At 46.0% G+C, this 16,902-nt stretch overlaps 1 protein-coding gene across 1 annotated transcript in view; it reads right to left on the minus strand.

Annotated features, from left to right (window-relative positions):
- Positions 1 to 629: 629 nt before the first annotated feature.
- NSG2 (neuronal vesicle trafficking associated 2) overlaps positions 630 to 16,902 on the minus strand; it is a 31,713-nt gene continuing 15,440 nt past the window's right edge. Inside the window, exons 4-5 of the mRNA XM_068206121.1 lie at positions 3,884 to 3,994; positions 630 to 2,447 (exon numbers count right to left, since the gene is read on the minus strand). Coding sequence (XP_068062222.1) covers positions 2,256 to 2,447; positions 3,884 to 3,994 — 303 coding nt within the window. The 3' untranslated portion in view covers positions 630 to 2,255. The remainder of the gene's footprint in view (positions 2,448 to 3,883; positions 3,995 to 16,902) is intronic.

The following is a 16,902-nucleotide window of genomic DNA, read 5'->3' on the forward strand; positions in this document are numbered from 1 at the left end:
GAATACACTTTTCTTTTTTTAAGGAAAGTTATCCAAAGCTTTTACAAAATGTTCTTTAGCCTTTGGGAATGAGTCAATTTAATGCCAGGCTATCATTCCATTTCAAAGAGCTGAAGGATTTGAGGCAACACAATCTGCTTTCTGAAGCATGTGAGATGAATACAGCTGTGGGCTTGTTACAAATCAAGCTGTGGAGTTTGGGTACAGAGCTCAACTTTCCCAAAGTTCAGCTGTGGCCCTTGGTTTGTCAGCTGGATTTCCCTTAACCCCCCCATCCCAAGGAATGCCTGCATCAGGAAAAGATGGTAAGGGGCACATTGCTGCCAGGAAAAGTTCCTGTAATCCATTGGTTTTAAAATGGGAAGGAAGTCCATTGGAAGGAATTCCCATTAAAATGGAAATGGAGCTCCACTGTAAAGCAGTAGAAGATGAGCTGCAGTTTAATTACTATTTTCCTATTGGAAACAGGTGAGAACATAGGGAATAAAATCCAGGCATTGAAAGGGATGCTCTGGAAATGCCTCCTGAAATCCAGAGTCACCTTGGGGCTGGTGCAAGGTGCAGCCTCTGCCTGGCAGCACCACACAAATCCCACCCACCACCTGCAAGAAAACCCACGGGAGCCACTCTCAGTCACATCGAACTTTATTTTAATCCCGTCAGAAAAGTTCAAGAATTACACCAAAAAATACTTCAGTCTCTGCTACCTACTGACAAAAAATACACCACAAAATTATAAACTGTTCAGTGGTTTTGCTGGAGTTGGGGTTGTTGGTGGAGGGGGTGGTTTGTACATTTTGAGTGAGAAATGAATTTACAGGTGGAAAGGGAAGGGAGGAGAGGGAGTCAGACAATGGTGTTTGGCACTACAGTTTTAGCTACACTATACAGTTATTTATCATGATGCCTGCAGGACTGAGGAGTTCTGCCCTCACACGCTGCCCAGAGTCTCTGACATGGAGGACAAAACTGCCCAATGCGAGGGAAGAAGGGGCCAGTTCCTAATTTCCATCCCAGTCTAGCCAAAAATCTGAAAAAGCAGCTCAGTCCAAGGTGAACCTTGCCCTGCCTGTGCACTCTGCTCTTGCAGCTCTGGAAAAAAGAGAATCCTTGGGGGTTTTTTCAATCCCACCAGCCTGCACTAATCTCAGGTGCCATTTGTGGGGAGAGGATGTGTTACTCTGGGCAGGACTGGATTAAGCTTGGGGTCTGCTCTGGGTTTGCAAGCAGAGATTTGATCTGTACCTCTCTCTAGTGACCTGGAATGACAGGAAATGCTGAAGGAGCCGAAGCTGAAGGAAGGAAGCAGGAGCATCCCATTTCATGGGAAAATCAGGGGCTGAAAAGTCAGAGGCTCAATACTATCAGAATTTTTGAGATGCTCTTCTGATCATAATGGCATTTCTTTGAGTTTTGGTGACCCTCAGGAGAGAGGTCTCAAAGGATGAAGCCTCATGGAAATTGCCAAAGCTCATGCAGGGAAATCTATGCCAGAAGCAGAAGGAGAGTCCTGAACTCCTGACTCCGAGTCCTGTGCTCAAAAGTTTATTCAAGATTTCACTGCAGCAGCCTCTGTCTGCTCCCATCCTGCTCCAACTCCAAGCAGCAGCCTGGATTTCAGCCTCAGAGCCTGGCCAGGACCAGCAGCACTCTGGTGGCTCATCAGGAATGCCAGGAACTTTCTGGATTTCCTTGGGGCACTGTGCAGGCTTTGTGTTTGCACATGAGCCTGTCTGGGGAAGGAGGGGATGCTTGTATTTATCTATCAGTGAATGAACACTGACACTGGATTCAATCTGACAGCAAAATATCTCTGCTTTGGCAAACCAAACAGCACCACAATGTCTTTGTACCAGGTTCTCTCTGCCCCTCCTGAAAGGATTCCAGCTCTTCCTTCACTGTGTGTGGAGCCTCTGTCACAGCTTTCCAGCACTGACAAAACTTGGTGGGATTCTCTTTGCTGCTTTTATCCTTTCTGGCTGTTTACCTAACTTGCTTTTTTTGTTTTTTAATTTATTTTTCTAACAAATAGTTAAGCAATGATTTAAAAATATTTTTACATCGTTAAGGTACAGTCAACATCAAACATGCCTTTGTACAAGAGCTCAACTCGGTTACAAATCAACGAGAACAACGCACAAAAAGAAATATCCATGAAGCTGATCCTGCACTTGGCTTGGATTCCATCCTGCCCCGATGGGAGCAGGGCTCGCTCAGGTGTTGTCCCCCCGCCCTCCCGCTCCAGCTCGTTCCCTTTAATGACCTTCTGTCTTGGCAGCCTTGTTGTCGTGGCTGGCCGAGCCCGAGGGCAGCCAGGGGGACACGGCCCGGGAGCTGGTCTGCTTGGCCATGCTGTAGTGGCTGATGACGGTGTAGAACCTGCCCCGGGAGTTGGAATCCTGTGCCGAGTAGTAGGCGTCCAGCGAGGCGGGGATGCAGCGCTTGTGCTGGGAGGGGAAAGCAGGAAGAGAAGCAGAGTGATGCCGTGGCTCTCAGGGCTCCTGTTTGCACCCACACTGCTGCAGCTGCCCTGGGAGAGCACCAAGCCGGGCTTGGCCTTCCAAAGGTTGCTACTGGCAACCCCGATGGCAGCAGATCTTGGAGATCCGGGGCCGTGGGATGAGGGAGGGACTGGGCTGGGCTGGCTGAGCAGCTCTGCTCACCTGCTGCTCCCAGGCCAGAATTCATCCCCACACTGGCAGAGGCAGCAAAAGCTGCTTTGTGCTGCTCTGTTAGAGAGTGTTGCCCTGACCTGTGGGATGAGCACCTGGCTGGGGATGGCACAGGAGGCACAGCCCAATGGGGCAGCTCTTTTCACAAGTTCAGGTTTGGATTTAATTCTGAAATTCACTCTATGAAAGGACCTCAAGCTCATCTCATTCCAAGCTCCTGCCATGGGTAGGGACACCTGCCACTATATCAGGTGGCTCCAAGCCCTGTCCAACCTGGCCTTGGGCACTTCCAGGGATCCAGGGGCAGCCATGGCCCTGTGGCACAGCCTCTCCACCCTCACTGGGAAGGATTTCTTCCCAATGTCCAACTAAACCTTCTCTCTGTCACTTTGAAGCCATTCCCCCTTGTCCCCCCTCCTTGTAAAGAGTCTCTCTCCATCTTTCTCGTAGCTCCTTCAGGTACTGGAGGCCACAATTAGGTCACCCCAAAGCCTTTTCTCTCCCAGGCTGAACAATCCCAATTCTCCCTTTTTATATAACCTAAGAGAATAATTCACAGTGATTAATACACCAACATCTTACTCTATTTTCCAGCTCACTTATTATCCTCAGTGTGGTCAAGTCAAGACTCCTGTGAATTTACGAGTTTATTCACAGCAAGAAGTCAGTGAATTATTTTGCAAAATATATTTTTTTATCTCAGCAGACCAGGCAAACAGTTCTGTGAATATTCAATACAAAATCACTGGGTTTTAGCAATTGTTACATGGGTTTGTTCTTGATAAAGGCTCAAGAGCACCTAGAAGTGAACTACTTGGGCAAATTTGGATTTCTTTCACAAAGGACAGAGCGTCAGCACTGCAGCAGTTTGCTTTGCATTACAATGCCAGTAAACATCAGTTACTTGGGAGTGTGGGAAGCAAATGCAGGATCCCAGCTGCAATAAATCCATTCACAAATATGAGGGATTGTTGCTGAACATCTGTCTGTAGTGTTCACCAAATGCTAATCCCAACAATTACACTGTAACAGTAGCTGATGGAGTCAGATGCATGTCCACATTTCCCAGAACACTTTTTCAATTTCAACACATTCCTGCCAAATGTTCTGTTTGGCCTGGTCAAAATAAAAAAAGCAGCCTGGGCTGTAACCATGCAGGCAATTAGAGCCTGTCATTAGCTCAGGCAATTCATCCTTCTGAAGTTCCTTACCTTATAAACAAATCCATCTGGGCAACTGTGGTCGTAAGTGAAGGCTTTGTACACCACAAGGAACACTATGCAGGCAAGGAATGCAAGAGCCAGGCTTATGAGGATGGTGACCTAGAAAAGAGGGATAATGTTACTGTACATATGTTAAAATGGCATATGAGCAGCCTCATAATTAAATGACTTATAGGAACAGACATTCTAACAGACTGCAGCCTTCACTCCACCGTGCAGTACTTAACTAAGCATGGTAATTGACTGAATGCTGGGTCCAATATCCTGGATTCCCACATCATTCCCATCCCCCCACGGACTTTCAACATTCCTGTGCTTAACCCCTTGCAAATGCATAGATTTTGCTGTAGTGTTTGGTGTTCTCAGCTCTGGCCCAGCAGCAGCCAGGACTCCCATTCCAAGTCTGATGTGTGTGGATGAAGTGACCAGGGCAGATCCCACTTTTCTGGGAGCAGGGAGGAGCAATGAAGTCTTTGTAGCTCACATCCCTTTGTGCCTCCTGGGCAATTCCACCAGGACAAATTGTGCCCTGCAGGAGAAAGGGAATCCCTCTCTATTTCTCCAAGCTGTAAAAGGACAATGTCCTGACTACTGACAAAACCCCACAGCATGTCCAGGAGCGGATGCTGGTGCTGGAGGTACCAGACACAATTCCCTCTTTGGGGCTCAAATACTGCCCCTCTCCTCAGTGCCCAGCAGGTCACCCTGTCTGTTTCTTTGCTGGAGCTCCCTTCTCTCCAGCTTTCCCAGGTCCCTCCTAAAACAGTTCATCCAACAGCAAGTTTTCTGTCCCTACTCCATGTCTGGATGGAGGCCCTGATCACTGATTCTTGCTGAGCTGTCTGTTCATCAAGGACTGAGCAAGGAGCTGTAAAACACTCCCATCCTCCCCTTTCCCAAAGCTTTCTTGCTCCCATAATTCCACAAATGCAGCATAAAGGGTTCTGGATTCCAAGTGCCTAAATTAGAGCCGGCTGCATCAGGATTTTGCAGGATCTCTGCATCCTATCTATCTAGAGAAGATTTAACTTGCAGGAGAGGTGATGGTAGGAAGTCGGAAAACTGATAATTCCTAAAGCTGAGGGGACAGGCTTGTCAGGAACAGCAGCTAATAAACAGCAAGCTGGTTATAGCTCAAAATTAACCAATACAATCTTATCTTTACAAAAGTAATGTTATGTAATATTAGTAATGTATCAATAAATATTATTAATTGCTTAATATTGGTTCACATTGAAATCTGCTCTGATTCTCCCCTTCAATCATTCCAGCAGCTGCAATTCTGGGATTTGCAATCCTGCAGGGATTCCAGGGGCCACTGGAATTGCTGGCAGGGCAGGAAAAGCCTTCCCAGCAATCCCCCAGAAAGATGAACTGCCTGCTGAGGGCTCCTACACAGCATGCTGGATTACTCCTAGAAGATCCAGAGCTACAATTCTGGTGGCTAAGACAAAAGTCTGAAAGTAAATTTGTATCCTTGGTGTTAAATCTTACCCATCACATCCAGAACTCAGGCAAGAGAGAGCTGTGGAGACTTATCTAGCAGGAGAGATTCCTGAATTCATTGTTAAATCAATAAAATGTAAGAAGGTGAGACTGGGGGTAAGAGGGTTTGCCAAGGACAAAGAGTTCTCTGAAGCCCAGACCTGCCTTTTAATGTTCCTGCTTGGATTAACTTCTCCTTGGGACCTCATCTGCTGCAAAATGGGTCAATGAAGCCAAAGGCAGCAACAGAGGGAGCAGAATTTACTGCTGGATCTAGGAGAACACTGCTAGGGAGTCCTGGAGTGCTGCAGGGGGATCTGGCACTAAAGGAGTGCAGTTGTATGAACTGCACCAGCCTGACCAAGAAAATTTGGGATCCACCTCCTCTCAGTGCCCCCTCAGAGGGGTGGATAGAAATATTTCAGAGCAGCTTGGGTTCCCAGCCTGGGGGAGTCTGTCCCTTTTCATGGTGATAAAGGCTGAGCTGGATTCAAGGCAGATGCAAATGGAATTTGACATGATTTGTGTCCCCAGAAGAAGTTGTATTACACATGGAAAAAAAAAAAAAAAAAGTCCTTTTGGAATAGTAAAAAAGAGAGACTTCCTGGATTAAATATGCTCTACTTTTTCCAACAGGACACCTGGGAAAAACAGATCCCTCCCCATAAAAAGCCACCACAATCCTGATGACAGGTCAGTGTGGAGGAGCATTTCCCCTGTAGAACACATGTCCATCACCTCCTCCTCATTTAAAAGGGGAGCCAGCTAGGCCTGGTACTCCCTCTAATTCCAGTGTGGGTACTAAACCACGATGACAGTGGCACAAGTGCCCTTTGAGGTTAATTTGAAGGTTAATGTACATCTTGTTCTACCAAAGCCCATGTTGAGGGGCAGCCCTGGCTAGAAATTCAGAAATAAGAAAAGCCCAGCTCTCCAGTCTGGCTACTGTGCCCCAAGTTAAATGTACAATGAGAAATGAAACATTGCTTGAAACTCAGCCTTCAGAAGAGAAAGAACTGAGCTGTCTGGAGTGAGGAGAAATGTCTCTTCATGGCTCTTCTGCTAAATCCCACGTGCATGCACAGCCTATGGAAATAACCATTAGAACTGCAATTTGAGGGGTTCTTTCCTCTTGTCCACCCATTGAGTCCCTAAAAATAACAAATTCCCCTCTGCTCTGGCCAAGTGCTGACACCCAGTTGATCATGGCCCTGTGCTGAGCTCTCCCCTCCCTCCAGGCTGTAACTGAGCCAGTTTTCACCCTCCTGCCTTTCCTGTACTCACAGAATTGCTGTGACAATATTACACCTGCTGATAAATGGCGGAAAATTGCTCCAGATGAAATGTCATGCAAGATGTTAAAACCCAAAGGAAAGGGAAGAGAAATCCACCCCCAGATATTCTGCCATGCCAGAGCTAAGATCCACCTCTCCAACTATTCCAGAGCATACAAAGATTCATTAACATTCAAACACCAAAGAATCACAGAGATGCAATACCTAATAAACCTCCACTTTTTTTTTTTTATGATTAACATGAACCTTGGCAGTCTCTAAGCAATATAAACATTCACAGAGGGGAAATAAAATTTAGTGAGCAGATAAAACCTAGAAGTGCTGCAGGCATGAATCTGTCAGATGTAACTGCTTGAGTGGGCGAAAGGAGGGGATTTGCCTGCCCTCTCCTCAAAATCTCACATGATTCCCAAAGGTTCCCTTAAGAGGGAACAGAGAAGAGAAAACATCATTATCACACCAAAACAGTCCCCATATCCTCCAAAAAATGTGGAAAGAGGCCCTTAACATCCATGAAGGATGATGTCAAGCTCCCATCAACAACAGCACACTTGGGGTGGTTCCCCCTTTTCCCAGAGATAAAGAACATTTTTTTGCATTTTCACACAGCACAGATGAATGAAAGGATCCATCCTCATCAGGCAGCAGGACATCAGGTGCCAGCAGGTTTTGTGCCAGGCAGAGGATGCCTAATTGCAGTGGTGTTCCAGCTAACCTGGCTTTCATGCAGCCCACGGAAGCATCCTCCCTGCTCTCTTTGATTTCATCAGCTGCCCAGGATCTCCTTTTTCATCAAAAATTCCCTTTTTCCCCTCTCTCACTCCAGTACAAAGCCTTATTTAAAAGGCAGCCAGAGAACAATGGCACATCCAAACAGCAGGGCATTTATTTAACAGCTTTTTCCATTGCAAGGTTTTTAGAGTTTTATTTATTCATATAATATATAATCATGGAATGGCTTGGCTTGGAAGGGACCTTGAAGATCATCTCATTCCACGGGCAGGGACACCTTCCACTGTCCCAGGCTGCTCCAAGCCCTGTCCAACCTGGCCTCGGACACTGCCAGGGATCTAGGGATCCACAGTTGTTCTGGGCACCCTGTGCCAGGGCCCCAGCACCCTCACAAGGAAGAATTCCTTGCCAGCATCCAACCTAAATTTCCCCTCTTTCAGAGTGGTCTTAGATACCAGGCATGATTTTATTTCTAGACCTGGTAAATCAGTGCTTGACTCTGGACACTTTTCTCCCTGCTTATACACTTAAACCAGGAGGAGAGCCAAGAAGATACCAAACAAGAAAAGCCTTGCTGCCTATGAGAAAAGCACCCAGGCCCAGAGAAGAGACAAAGATCATTTATCACTGAAAAATTCCTACAAAATTCTGCACCATTCTCCTACTCTCTGCAACTGTAATGTGAATTAGGGATCTCAGAAGCCTCTGCTGCCTATTTTTGTTCCTGCACTCTTCTCAGCCCCTTCACAAAATTTCAGTTTATCAGGAAAGGATCCCACTGCTGCTGCCATGTCTGGTTGTACAAGACACCTTCAGTGTTGCTGGGTATTGGGAAATTTTCTGACCTTTAATAGGCAATTCAGCTGAAGAAGTCCTTTTGGTTTAAATTTTTCTCTTTGAAGAAGAAGAAAGGCAAAGAACAAGGCAAAATTTGTTATGAACAAGACTGGCAGAAATTCTGTCAAGGTTATTTCAGAGAGGAGCTTAAGAGCTGTGCTTGGAGAGGCAGCAAATCTTTTCCTATAGTTTATGGCAATTCCATTACACCTTGAAAACCCATCAGTCCCTGACAACCTAGTTAACTCACAGAAAAAAAAAAATCACAAAATCATCTAAGGGCATCCAAATACATCCATGCACTCCTGAATCCATTATAAGGATTTCTGCTTGACAATGAAAAATTCAGGAGGGCAATTTTTTCCCCTTCATGGCATAACTTGTTCCAGCTGATAATGAAATGGAAGATTGACACCATCAGATTTCTACATGGACGGTACAGTTAAAGGATCAGGAGCTCCTGGATCCAGCTAGCCTGGTGGCCTTCGTGTATTCCAGGATAGAATCCAAGTGCAAACACCCAAATCTGGGTTGTTATTGCAAGGAAACTCTGGTGTGTCAGCAGGGAGGGAGCCACAGGCTGCCAGGACACTGAGATGGATCAGGTGTGATGAGGTACCCCCCAAACACACCCCAGGAAGAGCTGCCCGACTTCAAACTCTGTCAAAGAACTGCTGTGGAGCCTTGCCCAGCACCCAGACACCCTGATCTACCCTGGCAGTGAAAATGATCTGACTGCACTTCTTCAAAAATGTCATTTCGCTCCCCACTGTTAAAAATATTTTTGTAATAACTTGCTGATTTTGCTGATCTTCTGGCAACAGCTTCGCCTCTGAAATTTTGAAAGGCTAACTGCAAAAAAAAGTGACACAATTGGGTCTTCAGATTTGCTTAGTACTGCTCAAGGAGATGTAGGATTTGTTCTTTATTATTGCAGCACAGCTTTATTCCAGATGGTGTCCAGATTCTTCAGAAGCATTGTTTAGGAGATGCTTTGTAAGAGGAGAATGTCCTTAGTCATGTCTCTACATTTTCAGGGCTATGGGAAAATACTCCTCTAGTGCTGCAAGGTTTCTTAATGAAGTTTTAAGGTGGATGGGATTTTTTGGTCCTTTAACTTTTACATTTCATAACCATAAACCAATCTGGCCCCAGTTCTCATAAGAACAGATGAGGATGGGATCATCCTGGGGGCCAGGAACTTCTCCCATCTGCTCCTGGGCTGATCCCCAGTGGGCAGCAGCAAAGGGGATTGTGCCCCTGTGCCCCCTCAGGTGAGTCCCACCTGCAGAGCTGGCCCAGCCCTGGCCCAGCACAGCAAGGAGCTGGAGCTGCTGGAGAGAGCCCAGAGGAGGCACCAGGGGATCAGAGGGATGGAGCAGCTCTGCTGGGAGAGCTGGGAGTGTTCACCTGCAGAGGAGAAGCTTGGGGGTGACACAGTTGTGGCCTCGCAGTGCCTGGAGGAGCTACAAGGAAGATGGAGAGAGACTTTACGAGGGATGGAGTGACAGGACAGGGGGGAATGGCTTCAAATCGACAGATAGTTGGGTTAGGTTGGATATTAGGAAAAAAAATCTTCCTTATGAGGGTGGGCAGGCCCTGGCACAGGGTGCCCAGAGCAGCTGTGGTGCCCCTGGATCCCTGGCAGTGCCCAAGGCCAGGCTGGACAGGGCTTGGAGCCACCTGGGATAGTGGGAGGTGTCCCTGCTCATGGCAGGGGTGGCACTGGATGATTTTTAAGGTCCCTTCCAAGCCAAACTATTCTGGGACTCTCTGCTCCACTATTCCGTGGGTTCCTTTCAGCCCACACAGCCCAGCAATCAAAGCCCAAAACAATCACAGATTGCAGACAGGCTCATTTATCCAAGTACCCCAAAGCCTCAGAAGAGTCTGCTTGAAACAGCACTGGCTGTCTCTGAGCCAATTTTCCCTCCCAGCCATGTCCCCCTGGGCTCTACCCATCTCTGCAAACCCCAGCCCACCGTGACAACACCAGAGAACCTCTCCAAGTCTGCAAATCTTTAAAAGGAACATCACTTTTCCAGGATAGCCAGCAGCAGTTCCTCTGCTCTGCACCTCCTAAAGCTGTGAGAGCAGCATGAGTGTGGAAGGAGCACACCGTGTTTCTAAGCAATTTGTCAAATAATTAAATTATGCACACAATAACTAGCTGGCTCAATTATATTAGCCAGTCTCCATCATGTAATATAATTTCTAGTGGCTGTTTAGGCACTAATAGCCTCAGATCTTTTTAACAGTGTCTGGTGCCAGCTGCGGGCTGCGTGACATCTCCCTGTGCCAAGTCAAACCCCTTGGATGGAAAATTCATGGCTCTGTTTCCAAGCCCCCGTTCCTTATGGAAGTTCTAAATGCCATTTTAAATAAAGCTGCTTCACCAATGAATATCAGTGAATTTCCATTTAGGTAAATAAAAAGCTCTGTTGGGTTTGCTTTCTCTTTTCTGCTATTTAATGCCATAAAAATTCCTTCATCAAGCAGGCAGGTATAGTGAGAGAGGGTGATGTTGTTTCTAGGAACACCAAATAAATACATGGCCATTTTGGCAGACCAGACAGGTTTTTAAAGGTGCTTTCCCCTTCCTCCTATAAGAATATTTTCTTTCTTTTTCAATTGTCAGAAGGCTTCCCACTGGAACAAGGTGATCTTTCAGGTCCTCCCAGCCCAGGCAATTCAATGATTCTGTGTCTGTTACGTCCAAAAGAAATGGAACAGAGCCCCCAAATTAAACAAGTGGGGTGACTCAAAAACTGCTCAGAAAGGAGCTTTTCTTCCCAAAGCCACATCCTGAGAACACCTGGCAGCCCATTTCAGGAGCTGAGCAGTGCTGGAAGAGGCTTCCTTCCAGATCCCTAATTTGAGGTGTTTTTTCAATTAGTGGGACTGCAGCAGACAGAAACATCCTCTCCAAGCTTTCCTGACGTGCAGCCCTTCCCTGCTGCCCTGGCACAGCCTTGGCTGTGACATTTCCTCTGGTCACTCCACGTGGGACATGGCAATGGATGCCTCAGTTCATCACAGGCCCTTTTTAAATGCATTAACGGGAACACAAGATAAATCAAGTCATCAATAAACTGTCTCCTTGCCCGCCCTTTGCCTGCCAAGACTCAACCTCTGCAGTCTCATGAATGCAAAGTCGTCCCCTCTCACTCCTCCCTGATGTTGGATTTGGTGCAGGGAAAGCTTTGGGAGCCCTGAGCAAGAAAGGATTCAGGGATTAGCTCATGGCAACACACCTGAACTGCAGGTTGTGTTCCCTGCTCTGCTACTGCCTTTTCCTGACACCTGACATCCCTCCAAACCCAGCTCCAGAGCTCACTCCCCCCTCAGACAACCCCAGCGAGAGCCACCCAAAGCTGCAAACATCTCAATTCCCCAAATCTTGGCTTTTTCTGAGGCAAAACCACCCAAATACCACCACCATGCCACAGCCAAGTATCAGGCTGGCTCTAGGGGAAAGCTGAGGTGCATTTGCTTTGTGAAATTATCTTCTTCCAAAGGTCAGGCTTGCATGAATTAAAGCACCTCTGTTCAGTGCACTCTTGTGCCTGAAGAAAATATCACTTGGAAGTCTGTTCCTTCAAGAAGGGCAACAAATTCACCTGTATTTCAGCATTTATGTCTCCCATCATGAGTAGGAAATAATATTTCTGCATTTATGGTTCAGTACATCCATTTCTCCTTAAAAACTTATTATGTGGGTGCTTTATAGGAAAAAGTGAGGACTTGGTGAGCAAAGTGTCCCCTGGGTAACTTAAGAATTAAAAGCCTTTCCATTTTGAATTAGAAAGATGAGGCTTTATTGCTGCAAATGACTTACAAGAGCTACTCTTTTAAAAGCAAACAACAGAAATGAGTAATCGAGGTGATTATGCTGCCTCCAAAGGCACCAGGCCAGTTCCATTAGCTGTGGATCCGACCCAACAGGCTTTAATGCATCTGCAAGTACCAACAAGAGGCAGCTCAGCTCTGGTTAACATTCAATCACAGCCTGTGCTGCTTTAGAGAGAGTGAAACATTGCATGGAGAAAATTTGTGTCACTGAACCTTTGCACTTCCTTGATTATTATCTTTTTGGTTTTTTTTTTTAGCGTTCAGTGGTCTGACTACAAGACTCCAAATGCACTTCCCAAAAGGCAATAAACTTTGCTGTGATTTCACTCAGCTGAAAATTCTTTCCTGCTCCTCCATCCTGCTTGGTCTCTTTTGCTACAGTGGCCACACCAGCATTAAATATCTTTCATTTCACCTCAAATGCTGGCAGGAAGATTGCCCAACACACAGATTTCCTGTGGGGTGCCAGAGATAAGTGCCGAGTGGTGTTAGAGACAGAGATGCAGTGTCAGAAATCCTCCAGGCCTAATGGGAACTGCAGTTACATCCTGGAATTAGCACCAGGGGTATCTCCATGTGGTCGCTTATGGAAATATTTTCAAGCATTTTGCTCCAAAGCCAAGGGTTAGTTGAGGTTTCTGCTCTGTAAATCTTTTTCCTTCAATATATTCTGGTTTGAAGAATGAACTTTCTGCAGGTGTACCCCACAAAAATTTAGGCATGTGAATATTCTCTGTGACTTCCACTTTTAGAGATTTTCTGCAGAATGATTCGCTTTCTTCTCTCCAAAAATCAATTAAATGGAGAAAAACCCAAACCAAGACTGAACAAATCTCTTCAGCTGATTATTCTGTTATTGCTTACCGATGGCAAAAATAAATAGAGTTGAGGCTTTTCCTGACTTTTTAAAAGAGTATCTATGTGTGTAAAGCTAACATAAAACAAGAATGCACTGTAAGGAACAGTCCATTTCCTATTAAAAAAACGTATTTGGGGCTTTTTTTCTTTGCTTTGTTAAGTGGTCCCTAAGCCAGTAGAGAGCATTCTAGTTAAATCAAAACAGATTTTTCTTGTGTGTTTTAGACATGGACGTGACATTTTTGGGCCCTTGCCTGTACAAATTAAGGAATTAGCTGGGAGTTCTTACAAAACCCCCAAACTCCTACCCAGACATGGGAAAACTTGCAGGGTTTAGAGCAATACCTGGGGCTGTGATCAGACAGATTTGTTCCCTGGCAGCTGAGCCACAAATCCCCACTCAGTTCATCCTCACAGCTCCTGATTGTCACTGATGATCACAAATGGCTCCATCAATCTGCCTCATGCAGCCTGGGAGAGCCACTGGGACAGATGTGAGCTGTCCTCTTCTCAGAAATCCTCAGAAGAAGGATTTCTGAGCTCAGGCAGAAAGATGAGGAGCACCATTTCTCACCTGCCTGCATGCACACCACTGAGTGAGAGCCTGAAGCCACACAGGTGTGAGATTGCATCAAGGCCAGGCAGGGCTGGGCAGTGGTTTTTTGGGAAAAGAGAACCTGTGACCTTCTGAATGCACTGAAAATATTCAGCCTCCAAAGAGGCAGCTTTGGCTCCACACTCAGATCATCCACCACAGTCTGGAGAACACTTAGGTGCAGAGAGAGCTGCCTGACATCCCTGCAGGAACTTGCCCACTGCATCCACAGGGAGAGGAGATTGTCGGGAAACTTCTAGGAACTCTCAAAGGAGGGAATATTCCTCCAAATCAACCCCTTCCTACTGCCACTCTCTCTGAGTGCAAGGTTCCAGAGAAAACCCCATTTCCAGCCCTGCTGCTGGTGCCAGTGCCTGCTCCCTGAGCCTGCCACATCTCTGCTTTTCCTCTGCTTTGTCCCTTGTTCTCCTGGATCCTGAACACGGTGTCTGAGCCCCAGCAGCAATTCCCAGCAGAGGGAGAAATCCCTGCGTACAGCCCCGAGCACCACTCCCATTAGTCAGGGTAATGGGATCCTCCAGCGGCCGCTCCACAGCTCAGATAACCGATGGGATGTGGCAGTTGCCATGGTAACGCTGGTACTGATAGCTTTAAAAAGCAGAGGGAGTCCTTTCACCAGGAGTTACTCCTGCCCCGTGGGAACTCAACAATTAAAGGAGACTTTAAAATGTATTTACCTATGAATGGGTACAATGAAAAGCCCCAGCCGTTTTTCTGGGATTTCTTTGCAGGTTAGAGAAAGAACTATCAGCATAAAACGGCATACAAGTGAAAGCAGAACATCCCAGGAGGAGTTTGCAGGACCCGTGGCATGGATGGGAAGTTTGGGAAGGGGGAGCAGGAATGGCACATTTGGGGCTTCGTATGTGCAGAAAAGTGAGAATTCCCTGGGGATTTGATGGCTCATCTTCCAGTGGGGGAACCACGGGAGCATCTTCCATTTAGCAAACCTGTTACCAACAGGAAATTACTCCCCTGCCCCAGAAAAATATTTGTTAATTAGGAGCCAAGCATTTCGGGTATTGGCTTGGGTTTGATCATGAACAATTCTTGCATCACGGTCTGTTTTGTAGGGTGCAGCTGGAGACAGAGATTTTGCTCTCAATCTTTCATATTAAATCAGAAGAAAAGAATTGTTCCAGTATGAGCATTTCAACAAGAGAAGCACTTGAATGGGTTCCACTGCATTTTAAGGACCTGATGAAAAGTGTGGGCAAGAATTACATCCACTGGTTCCTGGATCTGTGTGTGTCAGAGCAGTTTCAGGGTGATCTAATGATAAGAAATAATTCTCATTGCACACTCAACAGGGACAGATGACACAGCCAGTGACTCTGAAAATGCATCTTGCCAAATTGCAGCAAGAAGAATGAAGTTCCCAGTCTTCATCAATACTTGCAGATGATTTCTCCAGGTAGATAAACTGCTTGCAAAAAACATCTTAAATATCTCAACTTCTCCCCCGTACACCCACTCCCAACTTGTTCTGTTAAAGACAAGTACTGAGTTTAATTATTCCAACTCTGAAAACATAAACTTTTTAAAGAAACTGATCCATGAAAAGGAGAGAACTGCAGAAGACTTGAGAAGTCAGGTAACTATGGGAGGTAGCTATCACCCATCTCATAGTCAATAAATCATTACCTTCCTGAAAATATTTAATAGTTCTATGGCAGTGGTGAGAAAGGGCTCAGACTGGTGTAACAAAGAGACCAGTTTGTGTAAAACCAGTAAGGGGCCAGCAGTTCCAGGTGTCCCCCCAATGTTCTGTAGGCCTATGCAGAAAGGCCACTCCAGCACCTCTTCTGGTGCCATCCAAATAAATCAATGGTGCTGGATGATTTCTGGGCTATCTGGACTGGTTGGAAGAGAAAAGGAGTCAGTGGAAACCCTGTTCTCCAGAAGTGACAAGACTTCATTTGGTGGGGAATCTGTTTAAAAAGCAAAAGGGATTAAATATCTTTTCAGTGCTGATAGAAATAAGGGCAGAATGATTACTCACACATGAGAGATTGTTCTTAAAAGATGTACAGTGGGGTATCCCTGGTGAGAAGGAGCAGGAAGCCTCAGATGCAGAGGGTTAGAGCTGTCACCCCGCAGAGGAATCAGAGACACATTTACAAACCCTCTCTAAGGCACCTCAGTGTTGTCACAGGATGGCAAAGCCCAGGAACAGGAGTTCCCTTCAAAGCTCACTCCAAAGGTAGAAGCAGTCTGGAGAAGACAAGGTCTATAAATCACTGCCTGTCAGCTTAGAAAAATGTTCTCTTTGCTTCTCTGTGGAGGAGTAAAATGAGAAAAGAAATTTCTTTTCTGTATGGATGGCTCAACCATAAGGTTATTTTAACATCATTTTCTCATAACCCATCTACACACAACTATTTAAACAGTTTTATAAAGGAGGTATGAGCTGACTCATGCAGCTGAAGAATCAGCCTAATTGGTCAAACTTCCAGGACACTGTGTGCTGAGCTGGAGAGAATCATAATCTCATCTATTAGGGGATGTGACAAGAGGCAAGAGCTAGCTCAGATTCCTGGAAGAGCTGGTGTGAAATAAGAACCGTTGCCTAGGGACAGTCTCTTCTTTATGATAATTAAAGATCTCAGATCTGGGCTATTCTGCATCGATGAAAAATATGCAAGCATAAGCTTAAATTCTGGCTTGGGCTTGTTCATGTGAGTAAGTTGTCTAATAATTCATTAGTTTCTTCAATAAAAGATAACCAAAAGGCAGGGAAAAGGGCATCTGTAGACTTGGCTGGCAGGTTCACGTGGTCTCAAAACTTTTTCCAGATATCTTGGTCTTCTATAGCACAAAGCCACAGAACTGCAGCCTCTTTTCCCAGGCAGCCAGCCCCAGGACAGCAGGAAATGGCCTCAGGCTGGGCCAGGGCAGGCTCAGGGTGGACATCAGCAGGAATTTCCCCATGGAAAGGGTGCTCAGGCCTTGGAACTGCCCAGGGAGGTTTGGATCCCCATCCCTGGAGTGTCCCAGGAAGGGCTGGAGGTGGCACTCGGTGCTCTGGGCTGGGGACAAGGTGGGGATGTGGCACAGCTTGGACTCGATGGTCTGGGAGAGCTTTTCCACCCTCAAAAGGACAAAAGAGAATATGATGATCACAGTTATATCATCTTTGTTAAAGCTTTTTAAAATGTAGCTAAACTGAGATCATAAAAGTTAAGTATTTACTGTGGTTTCCTCTTACAAAAAACAAATGTAAGATGATTTCATCAGTACCAGATAATAGGGCAGCTTATAACCAGAGGGCAGGGTTTTTAATAACTTCACTAAAAATATACACTGGAACAAAAATGTGGTGCAATAAAAAG

Source organism: Anomalospiza imberbis, chromosome 15 (genome assembly GCF_031753505.1).
Source record: "Anomalospiza imberbis isolate Cuckoo-Finch-1a 21T00152 chromosome 15, ASM3175350v1, whole genome shotgun sequence".
NCBI lineage: Eukaryota > Metazoa > Chordata > Aves > Passeriformes > Viduidae > Anomalospiza > Anomalospiza imberbis.